At 46.5% G+C, this 27,339-nt stretch overlaps 1 protein-coding gene across 1 annotated transcript in view; it reads right to left on the bottom strand.

Moving 5' to 3' along the window:
- The window catches only part of Zswim6 (zinc finger SWIM-type containing 6), a 172,573-nt gene extending 165,636 nt beyond the window's left edge, over positions 1-6,937 (bottom strand). Inside the window, exon 1 of the mRNA XM_057790035.1 lies at positions 6,301-6,937. Coding sequence (XP_057646018.1) covers positions 6,301-6,937 — 637 coding nt within the window. The remainder of the gene's footprint in view (positions 1-6,300) is intronic.
- Between the last annotated feature and the right edge of the window lie 20,402 nt (positions 6,938-27,339).

The following is a 27,339-nucleotide window of genomic DNA, read 5'->3' as shown; positions in this document are numbered from 1 at the left end:
GAAGGCAGGAGAGCATTTCAGAAACAGAAAGCTGCCAGAGCCTTAACAACTATTTACTACAGAGACCTGTTTTTAAAGAAATGAAAGCCATGTACACACATACTCTCAGCAGTAAACAGGACACTGAGTAAAAACTAAAGACACTCCCAGGTTTTTTAAAAAAAAATCTAACCGTCACTTTATAAGAATAGATGTAGTTTTTTTTCATGAAACAAAATGATATAACATTTTTCTGCAAATTATCATGATATTAATTCCTCAGGAGAGTCATTCTGTTTACTTCAAAGGATAGAGGAACTCATGTGTCCAAACATATAACAGTCTACACACATACAAAGTCAAGAACTGAATACAACAAGGTAGATATAAATTAGACTTTTTACTGAGTAAATTTTAAATTTATACAATGGTAATTTAAAAACCACAAATGATTTTGTGCCCTTTAAAACGCTGGCCTGTCATTTGCTTTATTTCTAAGACATTCACATTTAGTAGTAATTTTATTTCCTTTTCTAGGCTATGTGTCCTTTTCAACCCAACACTTATAAGTCAGTAGCAATTGGAGCTTAATAATTCTATGATATTCCCTAAGACTAAGTGAGTTTGTCTCTTCACATATGTGTAAGTAAGTAGGTTTTAGGTACCAAATTCATTTTTATTGACTAAAAGAAAATTTACAGTCTAATACACAAACAGAAATAGTAAATATCCAACCATGCAACTTTTAAAAGGGATTGCTTCCTTTAAAGCCATCCTACTCTCTGAACATCTTACTAGCAGAAATCACACACTCTTAACTAAATGCTAAACACGGGTGTGAGGAGAAGAGAGACGCTGGCCTGCATTTTTCCTTATAAAACATGCAGAGCTAGGAGGGAGACAGCAAGTGACTAGCAAAGACAAAATGGGCATCTTAAAAATCAGCAAGGACATACTTAAGAGAATGAGAACTTCCAGTGTCTGATTAATTGCAGTAATTCTCTTCCATTAAAGGCCATGGCTCACAGGCATCCTGATGTTTCCAAAAGAAAAGCATCAAAGTCTAGCATCTCCAAAGGAATGAAATTTAACACAAAAGGGAAAAAAGAGACAGCAGTTTCACTCCAAGAGTGTACTCATAACACAACTATTCGGCAAGGAATTACAAGACGTGGGCTGCAGATGTGGCGCTATGGTAGAGTACTTGCCTAGATCAAAGACGCTCAGTTCGACCCCTAACAAGAAAAACAATGACCAAAACTGCAAGACTGAAGCAAGACTAGAAATGACTGCTTAGCACAAATCTGCAAGTCTATCTTCCATTGTCGTCGGAATATTTGTGCATGTGCATGTACATGTCCGTGTGGTGTATATATATATATATATATATATATGTATATATGTGTATATATATATATATCCTGTTCGTGTGAATGCATGTGCATGTGTGTGCACCTGTGTGAGGAGGCCAGAGGTCAACAGTGAGTATGTGCCTCAGTTACATTCTTTTTTTCAAATAAGGTCTATTACTGGGTCTGGGACCCATCAATTCAGCAAGGTTGGATTCCATGAGCTCCAGAGATCCACCTGTCTTGGCCCTCTCAATACTGGGGTTATAGATGCACACTCCTTGAGAGGTACTTAGACGCATGCCCTCATGCCTGTTCAGCAGGCACTGGACTGAGCCGTTGCCTCCTTCCCTTTGTCGGATCAGTGTCTGAGCCACAAAACAAGTGTTGTACTCGTTGGACAGTAGATTTCCTCACTGGACCAATACCAGCTGTCATGGAATGAAGTATCACTAAACACCAAGCGTGCCTAACCTATCAAGTGCTGAAAATCAGGAAGCAAGCAACTCAAGTCACACACGAAAACATGTGAGTAATTCCAAAATTTCTTCTTTTCTGCACTTAACTTTGTCATTAATCAAAAGGAATACACAGAGCTGGGGGTGGAGCTCAGCTGCGGCCTTACCTGCCCCTGCATTCAATCCCCCTGCAATGCAAAAACAAATTAGTGTATGGTCCTATACAAAACAGTTCCCTATTATTCTACTTAAAACTGGGTGCAGTAAACATATTCTAGCCAACCTATGATACACCCAACTATAAAGGTGAATTTAATCTCATCTTTATAGTCATCCTTGGTCAATAAAGAAAATAAGAATACTCAAGAAAAGGTCAATAAATTAAAATTACTGTGATTAAAAATGTTTATTCATTTTAATTGTAATATAGATCCCCCTTGTACTTTACAGTGTCGACCCCCCCCCAGTGGAAAAAGAAAAAGAGAAGGGTTTTCTCAGCCAACTTGTAAATAACATTTGAGCAGGAGTTTCCTCTCTCAGAAGCAAGTACCGAAGAAAGAAATGACCAAGTGCTTCTAAAACTTAACTCCTTCCTTCTCATACAAAAGACTCTGGTTGTGTTTAAATGTGCCTTGCTTCCAAATTAATAATTTTAATTAAAATAAGCTTTAAAAAATAACCACATGCATTCATCCCAGTCCCTCAGAAAGAACAGTTATTTCCACACACACATGAAAACACACCAAAAAGTATTAACCATCTTTAATTCTGAAAACATATGTATTGCTTTAAAACAGAGATAAATTCTCTAAAATCTTGCTGGTTCACTGAACTCTCTTCTCCACAGACACCTACGGTTCACAGTTTCTTCCATGGCTGAAATTGTGGGACCTTTCTTTACAGCAAAGTCTTTCACTGTTGTTTAAACAGGAAGTGACCCTTCTCTGTGAAGCTAGGGATTTGTTTTGTGGTGTGCAGCCCTGGCTGGCTTGGAACTCACAGAGCTGAGGGTGGGGCTCAGCAGTGGGCATTTGCTTTACCTGCTCCTCAATTTAATCCCCTAACTTGAGTGTTGGGGCACCACCACGCTTGGCCTAAGGTATTTATTTTAGAAGGTCACCTTTCTTTGCTAAACTATAAATCAACTTTTTCATGGCTGCATAGTATTCCACTCATTACTGCTTAACCAAATTCTGGCAGAAATTTGGAAGACTCCAGCTTTTAACTATTTCATACTACATGCAATGGGTATTCCCATACTGAACACCTCCATAAGCCAATATCATTATCATCTATAGGATACATTCCCAGAAATGACACAAAAGATTACACCATGCACAGGGCTGACAGCATGCTTGCCCACACGTGGTAACCAGCTTTGGGCACTATGCACTCTACTTAACGTTTCTGGACTTTAGCAATGTGGTAGCTGAAAACTGCAGCTCATCTGTACTTTGTGTAAGAAGAGAGAAATCATGCTTATTAACTGTTTGCGCTCTCTGCCTCTGGCCTGTGGTGTCTACATTTCCTACTGGGTTATGTGTCTCTCTTTCGAGAATTGTCTGTCTACCTTTGGTCAAGTACACCATAAATATTTGCTCCAGTAAGAGGTGTTACTTGGTTTATGGGTTTTCAGCCCAACAGAAATTTTTTAGTTTTTTTTTTCCAATTAAATATATCTGACTTTACCTTTGAGATTAGGTCATATGCAAGAGGTTCAGACAAAAATCTGGGAGAAGTTACTTGTGAAGTATCTCTGAAATCAATGATCAAGACTATATACCAACAGACAGTATCCTTACCGAACAAAAATAAATAAACACAATTCTATAAAACTTTCCCATAGCCACTCACAAGCAATTGTTAAATATAATTATTTATATCTAATAATAAAATTATCACTTACCAGTACCAAAGGTTTAATGTATTGTTTAAAATCTACCCAGCAAGCTTCACTTGGGACCAATCCAATTCCCTACTCTTCCATCTCTGGACAAGCTTCAAAAGTAACAAATGTAAGATAAAGTCCAAAAATGAGATTTCCCCTGTTATGATTAGCATTCATTAACATTTCTTGTATAAACCTGAGTAGTCCATAGCAGAAAACTGCTTATAGTGAGATCAACACAGTATTTTCTTCTTTTGGGTTTTTTTTTGGGAGGGGGTCCTACAGAAAATCACAATTATAAGCATCTTATATACTGATTCAAACCACCACTTAACACTAAATTAGACACTTAATCTAGAGGTCCTCCCACTCCTCAATCAAGGGTGGACGAGCCTGGTTCTAAGTTTTCTAGCTCACAGGGCCAGGGCCGGCAGTTATTTAACAGCCCTTCCATCCCTAAGCTGACTGGTAACAGTAAGACAACTTGGATGATAAAGAAACTGGCAGAACTGGGGGGTCTACAATTTGTACAGCATCTGTTTAGCACGTATGTAAGTATTTCCAAAGAGGGGATCAAATCTTCAAACTAGAGGCATACCATTTCACATCGACCGGGGCCAATTCCATTCAAGTGGCCACCTTCCCCTTTTGGGGACTATTGAAAAAGTTACTATTTTCTTTTACAACTAACTGTTCGCCCTGCCCTCTCCCACTGATGAAAGCAGGCAAAGCCCACGCTGTGTGTCTGTCTCCTAGAGAAGATTGCATCTTTTATTTATCACCCCTTGGCTTTATTTTCACAGTGAATTCCTGGCTTAAATGCAATCAGCCAAGAAACCCTCCCTATGAGCTCTCCTGTCATTCCTCATTGCTTGCAAGCAGAGTCAAACACAGCAAGGGGAAAGGGGGGGCGGGGTGGGTGGGGGGACACGGCTCAACGTTGCCAGCCAAGCCATAAAAATTCGCAGACTCTAGTTAGTTATACTCGGAAACCATAGATGTACTTCAATCGGTTTCAAACCGGCAGAAGAGGGGAGAAAAGAGAGAGATGTAAGTTGAAAGAATGTTAATTAGATGTTAAAGGAAAGAAAGGGGAAAAAGGATGGACAGCCTCGAAAATCAACTCCCTCTAGACAGAAGGAAAGGGTGCTGAGCCACACTGAGGGCTGTCTATGGAAATAAATGACCATGCAGAAAATCACGTTTTCAGATTACATTAGAATTCAAATTAACCAAACAGGATTAAAACAAATCTCTTGTGTCGGGGCCACTATCCAGACCCCCATTCCACTCCCAACGAGAAGGATAAAAGGATCGGACTACAGAGGAGAGCAAGTTAAAAATGAGAGAAACAGACAGACACACACAGTCTTTCAAATCTATCCATCCCCATTCATTTGGTTCGGGGTTCATCCCTTCCATTTCAACCAGACAGAGATCTGGTTATAAAATATGCCCTCAGCAATCAATGTGGGGGGAAATGCGGACAGAGGAGTTTCTCTGCAGCATTGTTCACTTCAGTCCAGTTCGAACATTCCCATAGCTAGGACTGGAAAAGATATCTACACAGAAGAAAAAGAAAGAGCTCTGTGGAGGGAGAGGGATTTGAGAAAACTCTCCGGGTCTGTCAGAGAAAGGAAGGCTGTGCAGCTTTAAATCACAAGTCCTTCTCTCGCCTTTGTCAAATATCTTCTACTTTACAAGCCCTGAAAAGAAATAAAGAGGCTCTTTTGTTTGCTTTCCTCTTTTCGGAGGGTGACAGAAAATTGAAAGGGGCACAAATAAACCTGAAAGGAGAACAAAGTGCCGGGTGGTGCGGGGCGGGCAGCGGCGCAGGGGCCCTGGGGCCCCTCGGTGCGGACGCCGGCCGCGGGTCACGGCGTCGGGCGGTGCTGCCCAGCTCCCTCCGCACCGCGCCCCGACCCCGGGCGCAGGCCGAAGTCGGGCGGCGGGGTGGGGGGGCTCACGGGACCCAGAAGCACGAGCGGCGCCCCTCAGCGGCTCGGCCAGCCGTCGCTCCCGGCGGGGGTGGCCCGGGCACCCGGGCGCCGGGGACCTCGTCTCGAGTGCCTTAGGGAGCGGGGGGCCACGGTGCCGATCAACCGTCGGAGCCCCAAGCAGAGCGGTGGCCGGGCGGTGTTGGGGGGACTCGCCCCCCCTCCTTGGACCGCGGGGCGCGGAGCGGCGCCAGAAGAAAGGACGCGAGCCGGGCAGCGCCGAGCGAGCGCCCCGGCCGGCATTGTCTGCGGCCCGCGCCCCCTCCCCCGCGCCGCACGCCCCAGCCCGAGCGCCGCGGCCGCCCGCGCCTTTGTCCACGCCCGCCCCGCACACCGGCGCGCAGCCTGCGGGACAGACGACGGGGACGCCGACACCCACCGCCCCGCCGCCGAGGGGCGCGTCCTGCTGATTCATTTCCCACTCGCGCTAGCCCGTCCGGGGAGACGGGGGCGGGGACCAGCGAGAGGAAATGGGCGCTCCGCTCCGGGGACCGTCCGAGCGGCCCGCTGCACCGTGCGCTCAGCTCGGGGCGGTCAGGGGAGCGCAGGGGACCCTTCCCTCCCCACACCCCCAAGGGACAGAAGGACAGACTGAAGGACCGACGGCCCGCGGCGACCCCGTGACTCACCGACTTGCAGGACGTTGTCTACGCAGCCACTCTCCAGCAGCGCGATACCCCGGCGGAAGGGCAGCCGCGTCTCGTCGCCGCCGTCCGCAGCGCTGGCCGCCCCCACCGACGGGGTCCCGGTGCCCGTGGCGGCGGTGGCGGCAGCTGAGGTGGCAGCCGGCGAGGATGAGGAGCCGCCGCCGCCCGCGCCGCCGCCCGTGCCGCCGGGGCCGCCGCTGTCGTCGCCGGGGCCGCCCGTGGAGCCGCCGCCGGTGTTGAAGGACGAGTACATGCAGATCTCCCGCTCACTGCGGGGAAAGGACCAGTAGACGATGCGGCGCTGCACCGGCTCCGGGATGCGCTCGAAGCGCTCCTCCACGCGCTGGAACGGCCACTTCTCCGCCACCCTGCGCGCTGCGATGTCCAGCAGAGACTCGGGGCTCTGGGTCTTGCCCGGCGGCAGCAGTCCCAGTGCCGCGCCGCCCCCGCACACCGCCGCCGCCGCCGCACCGCCCGCCCGCGGGCCGGGCCGACAGGCAGAGCTGTAGCCGCCACCAGCGCCGCCGCCGCCGCTGCTGCCCCCGCCGCCGCCGCCGCCGCCGCCCGGCCGGCAGCAGAGCCGTTTCGCGGGAGGAGGCTGCTGTCCGCGCTCCGCCATGACCGCGCCGCTTCTAACCCGACAGCGGAAGTGCCGGGACCCTATAAACGGCACAAGGAAGCGCGACACGCACACGCCGTGGCGACGCCACGCTGCCATCTAGGGCCCGCCGCTCCTTGTAGGGGCACGGGAGGTGTGGCCTAGGCTGTGACGACGTCGCCGAGGAGGAGCGCCGATAGGGAGAACCTAGGGCCGGGGGCGGAGCCTATGCAAATCACTGGGCTGAAACATAAATAGAGCGCTCCGTGGACACGGGGGTGGCGGGGGCGCTCGGGTTGGGTGCCCGGTGGGTTGTGAGAATGTCAGGCTGCTGTGACGCGGGGGGCGGGGCTCAGGCGGGGTTCCCGCGGGAGGGGGCGGGCCGCCGGCCAAGGGGAGGGTGGGTCGGTCTCTGCGCCCCCTTCTACTCAACTTAGCCCTCCAGCGCCCAGCCTCCTTTTGATGTCCGCCAAGTGAAGACGCGCCTCGTGGGTCTCCGCGGAGCGGGGAGGGGAGGAGGGGTCCGGACTAAATGGAGGGCGGGCGGACGGCTCGATGCCCCACCCCCCCGTCAGCCGGCCCCGCGGGGAAAAGCCTCTGGGCGGAGGAGGCGCTTTCAAAACAAAGAAATGCTGCGTGAAGCCCGGGGGACGCGGCCGAGAGGAAGGCGGGGGAGGCACAGCCCAAGCCGCCTGCTTTCCTTCCAACCCGGCGGAGCGAACTTCCCCCCACCTTCGGCCAAGGCTGCGGCGCCGGGAAAGGGGAGGAGGGCTGAGCTCAGCCACTGTTTTCCACTTCACTTTTCGCCGACCCAGGTGGGGAAGGGGCGCGGCTGCCCCGCGGAGCCGCAGCTCGCCCAGCCCTGAGCCCCGGGTTCGCTCCAGCCCGGTCACGGGCAGGGAAGTCGAGCCGACCGAGTGCCCGGACACGCAGAGCGCTCCGAAGCTGCTCCGCAGCCGCTGGACGCGCGTCCCGAGCCAGCCGCGCGCCCCGCCCCACCTTCGCTCTCCTCCAGCCCTTCGGGCCAAGAAGCCGGCCCGCCCGGGTGCAAGCCCGAACCCCAATCGCCCTCTGCGGCGACCTGGTGCAGCCCCAGGGATCGGGCTGCTCCGGTTAGAGTGCACACACGGGCAATGGGTCGCGCCAACTCTCGGTGGCGAAACGGTTGCTCGTTCACCGCCGCCCTGTGGCGGAGAGCGGCCGGGCTGAGTCCTGGAGTCCTGGCGCTCAGGACGTGCGCTCCGCTCCCCTGCAGCACTGGCGGCGCCCGATCGGCTGGTCCTCCCGCAGCAGGCCAGCAGGGCGAGCGAATAGCGCTGGGCGCCGGTGCCCGGGCGCCAGCGGAGGCGGTGAAGAGAGTCCCCGTCTGAACTGGGAACCCTGCGGACATTGTTCTTTGCGCTTCTGCAGAGCTGGGTTAGATCTCAGCCAAGCCGCAGGCTTAATGACCGCGTTAGACACCCTGACTTCTTGCTCCACCTTCTGTTTTTACTGTAAACAGTGTTAGAGATACTGTCCTATTGTTGGAGATAAGCCTTAGCTCCTCCGACACTTTCGCGCGTTGGCTACTCCCCACTGCCTGGTCTGAATTTAAACGACTAAGCGCGTCGGCGTTGTAAAGAAAATTGCCCACTCAAAGCGAAGGCCACCCGGGACATTGGACGTGATCCATGTCGGGCATCAGGAGCCCCAGGCTAGAGGTCCCTGGAGACAGAACGCTGGCAGACTTTCCATAGCTGCTTGTTAGGAAAATTTTGGTGACATGTTTTTGTATATTCATCCAGTATTTTTCTAGGCACCTACTCGGTGCCTAGGAAAAAGCTGGGCAGCAAACTGGGAAATCTTTATGGGTAAGTGGAAGAGGAAGTCTCTGTCCTTTGGTTGTTTAATATCTAGATCTCTTAAAAATAAGTTTTGAGAGACTTTAAAACATAGACTATTGGCGCAGAAAGTAGGGTGAGCTCTAGTCTGTCCCCCAAAAGTCATGACAGGGGTTGTGCAGTATAGATCGCCAAGCATTCTCACACGTTTACACGGGCCGCTGAATTGGAAAGTTAACGATCACAAAAATTGGGTGCCCTCAGAATAAATGACTCATTCTGGGTCAGATGTGGTGTTAGAGGAATGGATTAATTTCCATTACTGGAAAATAACGCACCTTTAAAGGGGTCTAACATTTAAAGAATTTGATAGTGTAATGAACTAAAGAGACTAAATCTGAGGCACGGACCTTCCCTGGAGGGATCTAGTCATTTTATATTTAGTTTTTACAGGGGATGGAAACCAGGCCCTCGAGCCTGAGTGTTCTAGGGCGGAACTATACCCCTAACCCTGGGGCAATCCAGCTTCATTTTCTAATTCAAAGAAAAGCTCAGCGCCCAGGCCCAGGCTAACCCAACTTGATCTCCCTAGGGGGTCTCTGATACGCCCTCCACTTCCTTTTGAACAGTTCTCCCCACTCTTGGGTTTCTCTGGCCCCTGCTGTCCCTTCTAAGTCTTCAGGTCTTCTTCTTTTCCCTCATGTTTTGTTTCTCTTCCTCAGACTTTAATGGACCCCCAACCTATAGTCTATTATGATCATCTTTTGATGACACCTCTTGGAGTCAACACCAATGCAAACCTCGGCTCATCTTTTCCCTACGACCAGCTCACTGCAGTCATTGGCCGAATGCCTATTCCAAACTCAGAAGTACTGCAAACTCCCAGAAGTTGTCCACTTCGGATTTTTTTTTCTCCCAGCAGTAGCCTATAAAGAGCACCCCTAAACTGCTGTCCTCCTTAACAGCGTCTTCTAGTCTGCTCCCCCCAGTTTCACTTGCAGTACTGACTAACCCAGCCTTTCTCACTGCTCAGCCAATGTTTCTTCCTCTTCATTCTGCAAGAGGCTTGTTGCTGGCCTGGCATGTCTGTGTAGCCCTTCCTCCTCCGAGTCCTCCCCCACCCAGCTGCCACGCTCTCAAAGTACATTTCTGTTGGTATCACCCTCCCTTTAAATGGCTCTGGGCTGCCTACTGGAACAGGTCCAGACTCTGATCTCTCTTGACCAAACCCAACTTTCCAGTCTTGTCTTCTACCAAATAAAACCCAAACGAAATTTTCCCCAGCTCCCCAACAGGAATGCTGTTCCGTCCCAACAGGACTCTCCTGTCCCACACATTTGCTCAAGACATTCCTGAGGCCTGAAACCTCTCTCTTCTCTTAGAATTCGTTACATTCCTACCCTTCCTTCAAGGGCTTGCTTAAATGCCACTTCCTCTGGAAAAACCCACCTTGGTGCGTGACCTCTGAGAGCCTTAATACTCTGAATTTGTCTTGTGACATTTGTACCATCCTGCCAAGCACCACACTTCTGAACTATTGTCTTTTCCTTGCCAGGTTAGACATTCTCTGAGGGGTTGGGATTATGTCCCCTTTTCTGGAGCCTCTGACCCTCCCCCACACACTGCACCAAGCCTTCTGCCTATAGTTAGCGCCACCCAGAAGCCCAGTGATGGCATGCCACCTTCCGGTGGGGCTTGTGCTGCTTCTCAATATGGTAGTTATTTTCCACTGTTTGTATAAATCCTTATTAAATTATTGATAATTTCCCTTTCCTACCAGGCTTCTACCCCAGGGACCCGACCAGGGTTAGAGCCATCTCCAGTGTTTACCATCCAGCAGCAGCAGGAAACCAGAGTGCTGGAAGGCGACAGTTTTGCATGTGCTCTGACTCATGCTATCATACGGCAGTGTGGTCAGGAGCTAGGATCCCCATCGACTTTGTGAGTAGTTCTTCCAGTACCTAAACTGATGAACTCAAGGAAGAAACAAACCCCACCCATTCACCACAACCAACACCTGGCCCATGGCACTGGGTGCATGGATGGAGAGCAGGCAGGAAGACACGGGACTCTACAGAAGTGGAGACTAGCCTAAGATCTATCATTCCTCTTAAGTCTTTAAGCTTTAAAAAAAAAAAAAAAAAATGCCTGTGTATCACACAGGAAGCAGAGGCAGGAGGAGGATGAGGCCTGCAAGGCCAGGCTTGGGCTAGTCAGCATGAATTTCTTTCAAAGAAACGAAACCAAATTTTTTTAATTGAATTCAGTAACAGGTTATCAAATTCCCAGAGCACTAATTTTCAGTGCAGCCTATAATGCACACATAATGGACAAGGGAATCAGAAGTTAAGATGTGACGAGCTCCCCACATGCGTCTCAGAAGTTACCCTCTGGTAGTGAGCCCTTCACACGGTCCCAGTACTTAGGGCTACAGGAAAAGAAAACCAATTGCCTCATCATTACTGGTCATCTCAGCTATTAAGACAATAATTTGCCATTAGTAGGAAGGTTCTAAGACATGGAAATTGGATTAGATCTGAGGAACTTCGAGACATTTGAAGACAGACACAAAGCTATCCTCATTTCCATGCTATTTTCATACTGGGATATATTTTTTATATTAACCAAAGCCAATAATGTTCCATGGAATGCAATCAATTGTTTAGAAGGGAATAAAAGACGCAGATAGCATAGTTAACCTCTGAACCAAGCATTACTCTCCCTTCCAATGGAATGACATACTTCCGTGCTGTGTGAATAAAAGGGATGAAGACTGGGGTCTTAGAGATGACATGTCATCAGTATAAAAAAAAAAAAAAAAACTACCTGTAACAGAGAAATGCTCAAGGGTCTTCCAGGCCACTCATTACTACCAAAGAAACTCTGGGGCAGTAGAAGTGGACATGAAGTGACGGGGAACCAGCCGGCTTAGCACAATCTTTACATCTTCGAAGAGGGGAGAAGTTTGGAAATTCTCTTCTCTTTGTTAAATCCACTAATATCGGGCTGTGTTCTTGAGAGTGATTATAAACAGAGTGTTCGGATCTTTACAGGTGACCCAGTGGATACCCCAGCAACTTGACATAAGAATCATCCTGAACACTTTCTAGAAATACAAACTTAGGACAGGCAGTAGTGACACACACCTTTAATTCTGGTACTCAGGAGACAAAGGCAGATAGATCTCTGAGCTTGAGGTCAACCTGATCTACAGAGTGAGTTCCAGGACAGCCAGGGCTATACAAAGAGACCCTGTCTCAAAAAAAAAAAAAAAAAAAAGGTGGGGGGAGGAAGGAAAGAATAAAGAAAAAATAGGAATACAGATTTCTCTCAGCCCTACTCTAGAGTTTCATATTCAGCAAAGCTGGGCTGATCCTTTTACCCGGTGCCATGAATTCTTCAGAACAGGAAAAAATCTGGAAATAGACACCACCACCTTGTCACTCACCCATGTCATTGCATCCCTTAAGATGGATCTTCCTTCAGTCTGTTATGAGAACAGCATTAAACCACTGATCACCCATTTTCAATCCTAAGAAAGTGTGTTCTGTTAGAGTGGAAAACTTTGGGGACAGTCTGGAATTCTAAGAAATAGATCATCGCCGTTCAACAGACACCAAAGACTCAGGTCAGCAATTTGCTTACAAGTTGCCTTCCTCTTTTGAAATTCTGACAGTAAACTCAAGCAACTCCACAGAGGTGCTACATTTGCTTTCTTTAGTGGGTAATCTACTCGGACTGATTACGTTGAAAACTTAGTGTGAATATAGTGTGTGTGTGTGTGTGCACGCATGCGTGCATGCAATCTTAGTCTTGTGAAAGGGGGCCAAACTGTTAGCACATTACTCTTCTTTCAATCCAGAGTGCAATGGTGAAGCTCTTGTGTGAAGAAACGCCACAGAAACTGAATCGTTTGTGAGACCTTACAGTGGGCTCAAAGCCAAAGATAAGAAGGAAATGCCACATACAGTTACGGCCTGCGGTCTTTTGCCTTTTAAAACTTACTTTCCGTGAAGACTTTTATTGAGATCATCAGTTACAACACTGTTTAAGTGGATAAAGATATATGCTTCTGTTTTCACCCGTGTCACCAGGAAATCAGAGCTCCCACTTTTAAAGACTAATCATAGTTTAAAATGGACGGTGGTGGCGCACGCCTTTAATCCCAGCACACAGGAGGCAGAAGCAGGAGGATCTCTGTGAGTTTGAGGTCAGCCTGGTCTACAAGAGTTAGCTCCAGAACAGCCTGGACAGCGAGAAACCCTGTCTCGAAAAGAAAAAAAAAAATCACAGTTTAAAGAATTAATGGCTCAGTCAGGCGTTGGTGGCACACTCCTTTAATCCTGCACTCGGGAGGCGGAGGCGGGTTTATCTCTGTGAGTTTGAGTCTGCAGAGCTAGTACCAGGACAGGCTCCAAAGCTACACAGAGAAACCCTGTCTGGGCGGGGGGAGGATCAAGGCTCCAATTTCTATGTACTCTTTTTCATCTCTGGTATGTGATATGATGCACAAAAAATATGTTTAGGACATTTTAAGTACTATGGTATGGAGCCAAAAGCTTGTGCGTGTATGAAGGATATAGTTGCAGAAAATAATGTCATTCTATGTGGCTAGTGGGATGTCTCAGCAGTTAAGGTCACTGACTGGCTGCTATTCCAGAATACCAGGGTTTTCTTCCCAGAACCCACCTGGTGGCTTACAATCATCTGTGACTCCAGTGACTCCCAAGAGCACTGCAAGCAGGGGGTGCACAGCCATGTATGCAAGCAAGACTCCCATACACATAAAAATATTAATGAAGAAAGCAGGTAAGAAAAGTGTCATTCCAAAACTTGTGCCAGGAATAGTGGCACACGCCTTTAATCCCAGCACTGAAGCAGAAGCACAGGGATTGTGTGTGTGTGTGTGTGTGTGTGTGTGTGTGTGTGTGTGTGTGTGTGTGTGTGTGTTCAAGACCAGCCTGGTCTACATAGCAAGCTTCAGGCCAGTTTGGAATATACAGTGAGATCCCGTCTCAGAAAGGAAAAAAAAGTGTGGGACATGTTGTTGCATGCCTTTAATCGCAGAACTCAGGAGTCAGAGACAGATCTCTGTGAGTTCGAGACCAGCCTAGTATACATAGTGAGTTCTAAACCAAGGCTACATAGACTAATAATAATAATAAATATATAATGATATGCCAAAAGTCATATTGAAATCACATAGCACAAGTGTTTTCTAAAGTGATCAAATAAAATTCCGTTAGCTTTCAGTCCTATCTGTAGGATATAAAGATTTAGAATTTAGACAACTGGGTATTTCTTAGGGGTATCTTATGACTAGATAAAAGAGTATTTCTATTTATGAAAGACATAAAAATCAAAGTTTAAAATGTCTAAACCAAACTTTAAAATGGATTTGTTAAGGGCATGTTATCACCTACAATATTTTCAGTATTTGGAAAGTCACTTCCTGGCATGAATAGCATCGTGACAATTCAGATATGAAAAGTGTCCCCTCCAATAACTTCAAACCCAGATTTGGGTAACCTGGAGAGACGAAGTTTCAAAACAACCCAATTTGAGGTTTTTTTTTTTAAATACGAATCCACCCTGGTTGGCAACTCAGACCACAGATTATACAAAAGCTTCAAGAGAGCCATTCTGGATAGACACTCGGCAGAGTGTGAGATCTAGTTTAGCACTGAAACTCTTAGGATGTTCAACTCCACTGACTAGAAATCTTTCTAAACAATGACACACTACCTTGACTTCATAAGTCTATTCTAAGGACTTATAAACAAAATAAAACTATTTAATCTCTAGTAAGGTATTCTTGCTTCATTTCTCCCTACTTTTTTTTTTTTTAAGATTTTATTTTATGTGTATGAGTGTGTTGTGTGACAAAACTTTTCCTGGGGAGACACAGCACACATGTCTACTCACTCCAAATAGGGAGCCCACTACAAATCAAAGTTCAGATACCACTAAAGTCCAGTTTGGTGAACCAATAAGTTTTACTGGGATTACTTACAGGAACAGAAATGATTCAAAGACAGTCGTATCACCAAAGCCCACACCAGCACAGGTGACAGCTCACAAAAGCTGGGAGCCTAAAGCACTCTGCACAGCCTACTGGCAGCTCAACAGGTTGAAAAGTGTCCTTTGCAAATGACTCAATTGTTCTAAACCTCTTCCAGGCAATTCAGCTGATTTCTGCCTGGGGTCTGGTCTCAGAGTCTTTTTTGCAACTTGGCTTGTCTGAGTCTCCTTGGAAGCTTGTGAAGCTCCAGCTTTTATTGTTAACTGGGGCCTAGTGAATCTGGTCAGTTTCAGGGACTTCCTAAAGCTGCCCTGACTTGTTTCCCCACAGGATGGAATGTTTCTATCTCAGAGGACACGTACACAACTGAGTTTTGCCTGCATGTATGTTTGTGCATCACTTGCATGCCTAGTGTCCAAGGAGGTTGGAAGACTGTGTTGGATCCCCTAGAAGTAGAGTTATAGACACTTCTTAGCCACCATATAGATGCTGGGACCTGAGTCTGGGTCATTTGCAAGATTAGTTCTTTACCTCTGAGCCATCGCTTCAGACCCCAAATTTAGGTCCTTTTTTTCTAGTCTTATTTTTGACTATCTTTTCAGTAGTGTTGTTCCTATTACCATTAATTATTTTCCTGTACCTACTCATTATAACCCTTCTCTTCCTGAATCATTGCTCCCACTCTGCTGTGGTCTTACAAAACACAATGCCTGCATGACAGAATTTGGTATAAAATAAAAATCAAGTTCCCTTGGTCACATTTATTTTGACTTCTTTGGTTTTTTTGTTGGTTTGTTTTTCGTTTTGTTTTTGTTTCTTTTTCGAGACTGGCATTCTCTGTAGCTTTGGAGACCAAACTGTCCTCAAACTCACAGAGATCAGCCTGCCTCTGCCTCCCAAGTGCTGGGATTAAAGGCAAGCGCCACCACCGCCCGGCTATTTTGATCTCTTAAAGACTTTCTGGATTCCAGCTTGTTTCTAGATAGAAGGGAGGTTACTGAATGACCAAACCATGACTTCTCAGGAATTAATATGTGAAAGTCATGATGACTGAGGTGTCTACTAAATTGTCATGCATAAAGCAATATACAATGAACTTGATTTAGTTTTAATGTATTTCATGAGACTATAGTGCTGGATTTTAGTGGTTCTCTTCTGGGATCTATAGCAATGCTCTGACAGGTTTTAGGTGGTCCAGAAGCTGCCCTTGCTAGACTGCACACAGGAACAGTATGTGTGCATTCCTGTAACACCCTGAACTCCTTAGAGTATGCCGAGGGCGGGAGACCAAATCCCTCACTGCAAAACTCCCAGCTGTGCATCAGGATTGACCTGGCCCTGCCCGCCTCTCCAACTGGCCTTGCCCCAAGTTCATTCCTTTCCCTCTCTGGGCCTCTGCCAAGGCAGGCTGCTCAGGCCTGCTTTCAGTTCCTTGAACACTCATTTCCTCCAGAGGGGTCCTTTGCCTGAGAGTTCCCACTGCCTGGAAGTTCTCCTTCCCTGAGCCCTGAAGTCATGACTTTGTTGTGCTAGACTAAGCTTAATCACACTTCCACAGCCTGGCTGCTCGGCTAGGTCAGTTCTGCCCATTACACCCTCCAGTAGTTTCATGTACCAGGAGTCTTTATCTGAGTTACGATTTCTTATTTAGTCGTATAAAGGGCGGATTATGTGTGTGTGTGGGGGGGGGGATAGTAGATGCTCAATAAGTATTGGCTCACCCTAAAGCAGGGAGGAAGGAAAGGCTCTTCGGTCAGGCTAACCTCCTTTCCGCAGTTAACAGGAAGGTGTGTGCCAGGAGAGCCGTTCCCAAGGGCTTCCCGGCACTCATTTGCTGCCAAGGCTCACGGGTCGTTCTTTTCTTCCCCTTTCAAGAAAAGAATCGAATCTACTCAGTGAACGTTCAGCAGCATGGTGGGAAGCCATTACTGCTGCATTCTGGAAATCGTCACATCCTTTCCCAGCAAAGAAATGCGAAGACAAGCTCCCCAAACACATGTCGGAAACTTCACCACGCTGTCCCCCATGCTGCCTGTAGCATTTGTCTTTTGTTCATTTTCCCCTGGCTTTCGTCTCAAGTGTCTCTCAAGTTTGGGCAATTTTAAGTCTTGTTACCATAGAAATAGAAAACAGTTTCTGCTTTGGGGAAAGGGGAACTAGCCACCCTGTCAGGGTTCTAGAGCTTGCCACTTTGGATTCTGAAAGATGACTTGGAGGCAGTGCTTCTTTGTCAAATAATATTTCTGTGCCTACTATGTGCTGGGCATTGTTCTGGCTGGGACCTCCATCTCCAAACTGCTCTTTTAAGATCGTCATACTTGCTGGATGGTGGTGGCAGCTCTCCCGAGGTGGAGGCAGGCAGATCTCTGTGAGTTCGAGGTCAGTCTGGACTACAGAGAGAGTTCCAGGACAGCCAAGGCTACACAGAGAAACTCTGTCTTGAAAAATAAACAAACAAACAAAAAAAAAAGATTGTCATACTCAGCCAAGTGGTAGTGGTGCACGCCTTTAACCCCAGCACTTGGGAGGCGGAGGCAGGAGGATCTCTGTGAGTTTAAGGCCAGCCTGGTCTACAAGAATTAGTTCCAGGACAGCCAGGGCTGGAAACAGAGAAACCCTTTTTCTAAAACAAACAAACAAATTATGGCTGTACTCTCTCAGATACTACCCATGGACTGTGAGCACTGAGTGAAAACCTTTCCCTGTCTCTCTAGGCTCATTTGTAGCCCTTCACTTAGCTCATGGGCCCTCTCGTCATCCTGGGAACTTGGATTATAAAGAAAGAAACCACACTATACACACTGTCAAGTTAATTTTTTTCTTTTTGGTTGTTGTTTGGCTTTCTTTTTTTTTTTTTCAAGACAGGGTTTCTCTGTGTTGCTTTGGGCCTCGAACTCACAGAGATCCACCTGCCCCTGCCTCTCGAGTGCTGGGATTAAAGACATGCGCCACCACTGCCCAACTTAAAAGAGTCTTTGTTTTATGTCACCAGAAAGTTTAAAAGTTCTCTAAAAATCAGATTTTGAAGATTCTAAAACTTTAGTTTCTGCATGAAAATTTAGTCTGGTGGCCTTTCCTTCTGTGTTGGGGCACCCACCTCATGAATTGTTCTTCATCGCAAACCCTTTACCCCAAATACTTCCTCTTGTCTGTAATTCTAGCCTTAAGAATACCTCCAAAGAGGATGGATAGCTCAGTGGTTAAGAGCACTTATGTGCTCTTGCAGTCACCCCATGCTGTTCCCAGCACTCACAGGCACCCCACAACTTCCTATATTCCAGTCCCATGGAATTTGTTCTATCAGATACCCTCAGATGTATATACACATAAAGTAAATAAATGAATACCCTCAAGAGACCTCTACCTAAAAAACATATGTTTGAGCAGAGCCAAGTTCTCAGATTAAAGACATTTCCTCATTGACAATCCACCCACTAGCAATTTGATTCTTCTCACTTTTGTAAATCCCCATTGAAAAATTCCAATATCCCTTGAAGGGCTTAGGCTGGAAGCCATTGTCAGTTTCTACTCACAAGGGATTCCTTAAGCTGACATGGTGCCAACCCTGCGTGGAAAACTAGCATCAGGGCAGACACCAGAGAGTGGTGCTGATGGGAGGAAGACAACAATAAAAGCTGCTACCACCTTGGCTTTCACACTCTTCAATTCCCCGGTGCCCCTTGAAGGTTTCCCCACCCCAGCATGCTCTCTCTCTCTCTCTCTCTCTCTCTCTCTCTCTCTCTCTCTCTCTCTCTCTCTCTCTCTCTCTCTGTCTCTCTCTCCTCCCCGGTTCTGTTCCTCTTGTCTAGGTTTGTCTCTGTAAGGGCTGTGTTGAGTGTGCTTTAGATCTCTGTGGATAAAATGTCTGCATTTGTATTCTCTGGTTTGTCTTTGTTGGAACACCAATGTGTAGCACTGGCAATCATGAAAAATTAATTGATTATGTGTTGAGTGGTTTAGGCATTCTCAGCTTCATTAGCAACTGATGGATGAACAATGAACTTCTCAACCAGGGGTTGAAATATGCTTTCAATGTGCCTAGAGTCACTGGAGTGACCATTTAAGGGGCGCTGGGAAGGTGTCATATAGACCCAGCTCTTCTGCCTTTTGAGGGAGCATGTGCCTGCCTGTGCGTGTTTCTGGCAGGTTCCCTTTCTTATTCACCTTTCAACACTCCCCCCAACTTCTGCTGGGTCTGCCTTCAGATCCCTCAGTCACCAAGTCACACAGAGCAGGGTGACCCAGCCAGGGCTATAGCACCCTGAGAGGAGCTGCCCCAATCTCCCTGTAGGTGAGGCTACCAGTCAACTGCACACCATCGGAGTTCAGAATGAAGCTGGGAAGCAATAATTATGGAGCTAGAAGGTTGGGAAAGGTGCCATCAGAGTTACAGTCAGGTGTTCTAGCACTCTCAGAAAAGGAACCTCTTGCCTTGCCCTTAGGAACAAATTAGCATCAGGGACAGAGCATGACCAGCACATCACAATCTTACAAGAACTCTTTCTCCAACCACTGAAAATACCCTGGTGGGTGTGGAGATTTGGTTAGCATGGGAGCAGGCCAGGCACAAACCAATAGCTCCTCTGGCCACACAAAATGTTCTGTAGGTAGTACTAACCTCGTTTGCCCTTGCAGGGGCCATTTCCAAGGGCTGTTGAGCTCTGTCAGGGGTTTCCTCTTAACATTTGTCAATGACCATTGTCAGGTGTTGCTAGGGTTGCAGGAGAAAGGTTTCCGTTGATTGGCCAAGCAACTGTATACCTTAGCCAATCCGCATGCTGTGCCCGGGGGAGGGGGAGCTTAACAAGATAGAACAATATCAGCACAGGCAGACGCATTCCGTGTACTAATAAGGTGTCTGGAATTACAGTATGCAGGAAAACTATACTCTGCTCAGCTCCAGCCATGGGCTGGAAGCTTCTCAAAGTGTTACTGTAGGAGTTAAAATCATTCCCACTGATTGGAGGCTATCAAGATTTCAAAAGAGGGGAGTCGTGGTTGTAAGGAGGAAGCAAAACTCCTTGCTCATTGTGTTTTACAGCCTTCCTTAGTAAAACTGCTGAATTGTGATTTCAAATATTACGCCCTCTCAAATGAATTAAGCACAGTGCTGAAAAACAGGAAACGAGAGAGGCACACTTGTATTGTCGACCAAACGTTCACAGGCCTCGCACCACAAAAAGTCGAGCCGAGAAATCACACAAGTCTTAGGAATTCATTTGAGGAGGACGGTGAGAAGGGTCACCACCAAGTTGGAACCATTGTGCCTCTGGCCGTGTGTTGAAACCCGCATGGCAATTATGAAATTAACGGGAGACAGATAACTGGCTTGAAAGAAAATTTGGATTTGGACTGATTTTCGATAGTGGAGGATTCAGACAGACTGGGTGAACCTAAGAAGGAAGTAAGAGAGCCCTGGACCACAGCGATGACTGAGCCTTCCTGCACAAAGCCTGCTTCTCATAACACACGTTCCCACTGAACTCAGGCTGTGTCAGAACCAGAGCTAGCTCGACTACAAAGTACATCAAGCTTCTTCGCGTGCAGATTTCTCGTTCAGTTATCAATATAATCACCAAGCTGCAACATTTTTATTGTCAGTTTTTATTCAGTCCTAAGAAAAGGTTAAGTCCGTGCCAAGCTTCTCGCTTGGCAGTCAGACCTGTGCCTCAGAATGTTGGAGTCACCACTCAAGAAGAGGGGCGGGAAGAAGGAAGTCGGGGGTGGGGGAGCTCACGAGAGTTTGTTTTCTGTCATGGTCCCACACTATCATCCACTGCCCTGGCCTGCACCGTCTCTTCTTCTCCCAGCAGGCCCCATGGTCCAGCTGACACTGGCTGGCGGGTTTGAGCTTAGCTTTAGGCGGAAAAGATTTCCCAGAGTTCTGCACTGTTGCTTCAGATTAATCCCAGCACTCGGGAGGCAGAGGCAGGCGGATCTCTGTGAGTTCGAGACCAGCCTGGTCTACAAGAGCTAGTTCCAGGACAGGCTCCAAAACCACAGAGAAACCCTGTCTCGGAAAAAAAAAAAAAAAAAAACTTTAGGAGCGGCTCCAAAGAGAGTCCACAGGCAGAACGCAACTTTGGAGAAAGGGTGGAAGCAGACCAACCTGAGGAGATCAACAGACAACAAAGCCGTGGTGCCCACTTGAGGCCTCCGTTGCAGGTGACACACATCTTGATCGGGCTTTACTGTTCTCCTCCAGGGTCTTAGGGGAAGCACTATTAATAACAGGAATTCCTATTCTCAAGGGGAAGAAACAGCGTTTTGTTATTCTTTGGTTGAGTGTGATGTTAAAAGCAGATAGATATGCCTTAGTCACGTGGTACTTTGCATGATAGATGTCCTTCCATAGTCTCAGGCATTTGAATACTCGATCCCCAGTTGTGGTGCCATTTGGGTAAGATTAGGCAGTGTCGCCTTGCTGGAGGAAGTATGTCAGTCTGGGAGCTTTGAGGTTTCAAATGCCGTATGCTGTTCCCTCTCTCTACTTGTTTTTTGCTGTTTGAGACATGAACTCTCAACTGCTCCTGCCAACATGTCTGCCTGCTGCTGGGATGGTGATGGACTCTTATCCCTCAGGAACTGTCAGCCCAAATGAACCCACCCTTGACTGCCTTGGTCTTGGCATTTGTTGACAAGAATAGAATCACTGGTAGAGGCCATGACTTAGGGAGTAGCATGGCCTTCTTGAACATCACTTGTTCTGCAGCTATGTGACCAATACCATTATCTGGCATCTGTGATTGCTTCCATTGTGTTAGCCTATTAGTTATTTAAACCAAGGTGTGGCATCTCATTTGATACTCAGTTTTGTTTTATTCTACTTAGGTGTGGTTGTTTTTGAGACAGGCACTCATAGAGCCCAGGTTGGCCTTAATGTGACCAAGGATGATTTCGAACCTCGGAGTCTCCTGCCTCTACCTTCTAAATGCTGTTATTGAGAACGTGTGCCGCGGGCTGGCAAGGTGGCCCAGTGGTTAAGAGAACTGACTTCTCTTCCAGAGAACCCGGTTCAGTTCCCATCCTCCACATGGCAAGCTCACAACTGTCTTTAACTCTAGTTCCAGGGGATCTGACATTCTCGAACATACATGCAGGCAAAACACCAATGCACATGAGATAAAATTAAAAATAAGTAAATAAAATTTAAAAAGAAGGAGGAGGAGGAAGAGGAGGTGTGCTGCCATGCCAGGCTTGTATTTGACATTTGTGACACAGAATCACCCTGACCTACCTTTTCTCTCCAAAGACAGAGCTAGAAAACATCCCACTCACATCTCACCCCCATCAGAAACGGCTAAACTTAGAGGATGGGTTGTTAAAGTCGTCATTATCTTACATCCTTCGTAACCTGGCACCCAGAGTCACTGCTCAGGATTCTTTAGAACTAGAGCTACCCCAAGCTTTTTGAATTGATCTTTTCTCCACATTTCGTATCTCAAGATAATCCCCAGTGAAAATTATCCATCGATCTATAAGTCTACGAGGTCAATGAAAAATGAAAACATAATTGCAAATTTCACCTTCATCCAAACAGTAAAATGTATCCATATAATGGTTTCCATTCCTAAACCACAGCTTCTAATAACGAGGGAGACCCGATAGTGGTTTAAAAGTACAGAAATGCAGGGGTCAATGGCCCAGGTTAACCCGTAACGGAAGCAGCACAGGGAGGTGGCCAAGAAAAGGCAGAACGACAGAGAGAGCTACTCCAATGAGTGTGTATGAGTGATGAAAGTCCACGGTCAGCTTGCACCCTCCAGAGAGCACGGACAGGAAAGTAGGTCAAGCAACAAGGACATCGGGTAAAGAGATGCGATTCAGTTTTCAAAATATCATGTATTGAGTGTCCCTCTAGTCCAAACAAAGCAGGGAGAAATCAACTGCGTGGACAAACAGAGCAGTAAAATCTTGGAAAAGGTTTTGGTATGCAACCTAAGAGCAGGCCAAAAGGATTGCTACATCCCAGAAGCTAGCCTCCGTCGGTCCAACTCCTGTTTCTCTCATGGAGGACTGTTCCTATGTCCAGTCCCACACCATCACCTGCATCATCCACTTCATCACACACCTGCTTCTCTCTCTGAATTTGTTCTAGTAGTTCCCTAAGCTTAAAGCTGGTTTGATTCCATGACAACATGGTTTGGCACTGGTGACTCTTTTTAGCCATTAGACAGAGGCTTATAAACCAGACCAAAAGGAAGGCCTAGAGTTGGCTTCATTCCTCAGGATACTCCTGAGAGATTTCTAGAGTTCCCATTTCCAAAAATGGATGTTTCTTTTTGGGCAAAACCACTTATCACAACAGACCAACAGACCCAGTACAGCGTTGAATTTTCTGGAGCCTACAAACTGATCGTGGAGATGACATTTAATAAAATCCAAGTGATTCCATTGGCTCACTGAAAACAAGCACCAAAGAAAAATTAGCTATGTCAGACTTCTTTTAAAAATACTGAAACCTCTCAGTGAAGGGAATCGTTTAAAAATGAATAGACGAGTCATGGACAGGAAGGAAAGAATTACTGGACAGAAGATGGATGTGTAGGATCGGGAAAGAGCTTGTAGTGTCAGGTGTGACAGCACGCGTGTGTGATCCCAGCGCTCAGGAGGCAGAGGCAGAAAGAACACTGCAGATGCAAGGCCAGGAAACAAAACAAACAAAAATCCCTCACACTTCCTAATAAAGACAAGAAGTCCTGGATAGGACTAAACAAGTGTTTCACACAGGAAATCTATGACAAATGACCACCTGGCTCAGCAGGTAAAGGCCACCAAGCCTGACAGACCAAGATCAAGTCACATAGAAAAGAGAGAACCAATTCCCTTGTATTATGCTCTGACCCGACACTCTAACCATAGTTTGCAAACATGCACACATGTGTGCACACACAGACTCACCCATTAAATACATAAATGTTAAAAAGAAAATAGCAGTTACATATGGATTATAAAAGAAGATATAAATTTATTTTAAGAAGAAGATGAATGACACATTAAGACCACGGTGTGCCTAGTATCCTCAACTATAAGAAAAACACAGGCCCCCAGTGAAACCCCAGTGTCACTATGTGCCACCCGGATGGCTTAAAATGAAAACACTAAGGACACCACACAATGACATTGGAGCTCTTGCTTGTCGTTATTTGGGATATAAAATAGTATGTTCACTTTGAAAAGAATTTTAGTTTCTTTCAAATATGAAGCACATACCAGCTGTGATCCAGTAATTAGATGTAGGTTCCATCGCCCCCACCCCCCAAAAGACTGACAAAAGACATAACAACTTTAGTCCCAATAAACAAGACTGGAGAAATCCTGGGCATCCGTCAGGAGGAGACGGTCTTGTGGTGGAGCAGTACTCCACAGCGCAAATGAGTGAACCACTCTTATGCATGATGGCGCAAACAAATACTGAAACATTAAGTTAAACGATGCACAAAGGAGTCTGGACAGCATGGCCTAGTCACACGAAATTCTAGAACAAATAAAACAGATCTATGGGAAAAATTTTCAAAAGAACCATGTCCCCAGGACTCCAGAAGGGGAACGATGACAAGGACCGACAGGAGGGGCATGTGGAACTCTTTAGGGTGATAAAAACGTTCTGTATCTTAATAATTGTTTGCTACACAAATATTGTCCCAAATCCAAAACTTATAACTCTCACATTTCAACAATACAGCAGTTCACATCAGAAGAAAAGCATAAATGTTGAAGTGATGTTTGAGGTGGAGATAGAAAGGTGTGTATAGCGCTTTCTTCTTCTCGGTGTTGAGGACCAAACCCAGGGCCTATCACAGCACACTCAGCTCCAGGGTTCTCAGAAGAATGCTGTGATTCAAACTCAGGGCCTCACGCGTACGAGGCAAGTATTATACCACTGAACCACACTTACTTTTAATCGAATGGAAACATAAGGTGAACTAATGAAGGTAAGCTTGTGTGTGTCTGTGCATGTATGGGTTCGTGTGTGTGAGATCATGAATGTGTGCACGTGTGTGTGAGTACTCACTCATGTGTGCATATGTGCATATGTGTTTGTATGCGTGCATGTGTTTGTGTGTGTGTGATAAAGTAAGAACAGTACCTTTTTTTATGTGTATGAATGTTTTGCCTGCATGTATGTGTGTGCATTACAGGCATGCATGGTGCCCCCAGAGCCCAGAAGAGAATGTCAGATCCCTTGGAACTGAAGTTGTAGGCCATTGTGAGCCATAATGTGGGTTCTGGGAATTGAACTTGCTTTTTCTGGAAGAGCAACTGATGCTATTAGCCACCAAGTCCTCCCTCCATCTCCAAGAACAGTAAACTTTTATTGGGAGCATCTACAAGAATACGGTTGTTCACTGTAAAATTCTCTCAAGTTGGTGCGTATTTGAAAACCCTCACAATAAAGTGCTTCGGGGGAAAATCGATGTCCTTTTGTGACCTGTAGACCCTCTCCAGTCGTTTGTTAGATCTGAATGCTCCAGTTCTTAATGCTATATTGTTAGCAGATTATAGAGGAGACAAAGCCTGGGATTGGGAGACTCTCCTATCTGACTTCTTTTCTTTCAAACCTAGTCTTTTTATCTGCATGGACAAAAGAAGGCAGAAATGGTTACTATGAAAGGAAGGAAGATAGAAGAAAGGACCTATGACCTCACAAACAGCAACACAAAACTCCTACTATAGAATATTGCATCTCAAGAGCAGGCACTCACTCCAGACTTTGCAGAATCGAGAAATTAATGAAAACCTCAAGACTGTATCCTCAGAGCCACTGAGGAATGATAATTACAGACAGTATTTCTGGAGCAGACACATAACCTTGGTTCCCAGGGTACCCCCTAAAGCATTCTAATAGTATGCTATTTGTGGAAGGTTTTTCCACCTTTAATAACAGAGAAATAATGTGAGAGGAAAGAAATCCCTTATTTAGCCACTGGGGTGTTATTATTGAGCCCCAGCTGAAAGCCCCCTTAAAAACATCCATATGGCAGAAGAACGTGTTTCCCCATGAAATCAAAACTGAGTACATCTGAGACTTCTGAACATCTTTTTCCTTGGATCTTAAAATGGATCTGTGCATATTTGTGGAAAACATTTTTATGATGTGCTATCTTCCAAAGTGAATGGTTATTTATAATTCATAAAAGACCTGGGCACAGGAAAATTCTCCCCTTTTATGAGTCCCGTAAAGTTAGGCCAGCTGATCAGAACATATTACAGACATCAGCCACCCCGTATGGTTGAAGTTTTTCCTCTTCAGACTAAACACAAAGGCTTGGTGGTACTGAGTCTGTTGCTTCGAAGCGAGCAGGGTCCAAATCTCTTTTGATTAAATGTTAAATAAACAATACATCACTCCCGGAGCCAATCTCTGAAGACACAGAAGGGAAAATACTTGGAATGCTAAACATACTTTTAAAATCTCGCATAGTCGTTGTAAGAACGACAGTATGTTTTCAATGGATTTTCTTTTCTGTTTCCAGCGTTTAACTAGACGTTGGATGTGGTCACCATGTCCTCATTTCCTCTCAGCTGGTCGGAGACTTGAGTCAGCGTCCTGGTGCCATGAGCAAGAGTGACTTGGGTTGGTGAGTGAGGAGGACACTGGGGCCGTGGACCCAAGACAGGGACCCTGGTGCCAAGGGTTTCCACCCAGCTGCACCTGGTCACCGCCACAAGCCATGATGTCATCAAGAGTTATTTCCTGCGAAGAGCTGTGCTTCTTCGTGATGCTGGCAGCATGTCCGCCTCATTCGCTGGTGTGCCACACAGCCAGCCACATAAGGGAATTATACAGACGTTTCAGCGCTCCCAATTAGACCTGAAAATAGCATGTCTTTGCTGTCTTTGAACTTCCCCGCCCTCTAATATTCCAAATGAGCCCTGTCAACTCTATTTTAGAATTATGTGGAGATAGAAACTCTTTTCTTCCCTCTCCGTCCAGATATTTACATGACTTAAAAAAAAATATATGGGTTGCTAACTGCTAAACACAAAAGGGCAGTTCATCCTTCAACAGACTGATTTGCTCTCTATTCTACTCCACACTCCTGCCCTACTACTGCCCACAATCAATGGTTTTTCAATCACTTTTAAAGCCTTGCTGCACAGAGTATTTCTTTGATCTCGTAGGCTGTTTGGGGAGCTCGAACTGGAGAGCTGAAGTTAATACTAAAGTTCCTTGCTTCTGCGCAATTAAGAGTCTCACCAATAGCGTTTGGCAAAGGAAAAGAGACTCAGTCAAGAGGCTACCATTTTGGTTTGCAAACCACGCTGCAGGCTTGCCTTAAATGGCTATGTTAGCTTTCTGTTATTGCAACACATGCTTGAGATAATCAGATGGTAGAGTAAAAAGATTTGCTTTGGCTCACGATTATCGTTCCGGTGCATGGCCATTGGCCTCCCTGTCTCTGGGAGTATGACAAGGGAGCACGTGGGTGGTGGTGGCACAGGGCAGAATATACTCAATTCATGAGCAGAACAACAACAGAACAAAACTGGGCTCCAACACTTCCCTTCCAAAGAATGCTCTCCAATGAATGGGAGACCTCCCACTAGGCCCTACCTCTTGACATTTCCATCCCAAT

The sequence above is a fragment of the Chionomys nivalis genome, chromosome 15 (assembly GCF_950005125.1).
Source record: "Chionomys nivalis chromosome 15, mChiNiv1.1, whole genome shotgun sequence".
Lineage (NCBI taxonomy): Eukaryota > Metazoa > Chordata > Mammalia > Rodentia > Cricetidae > Chionomys > Chionomys nivalis.
This window is presented reverse-complemented; position numbering and strand designations above follow the sequence as displayed.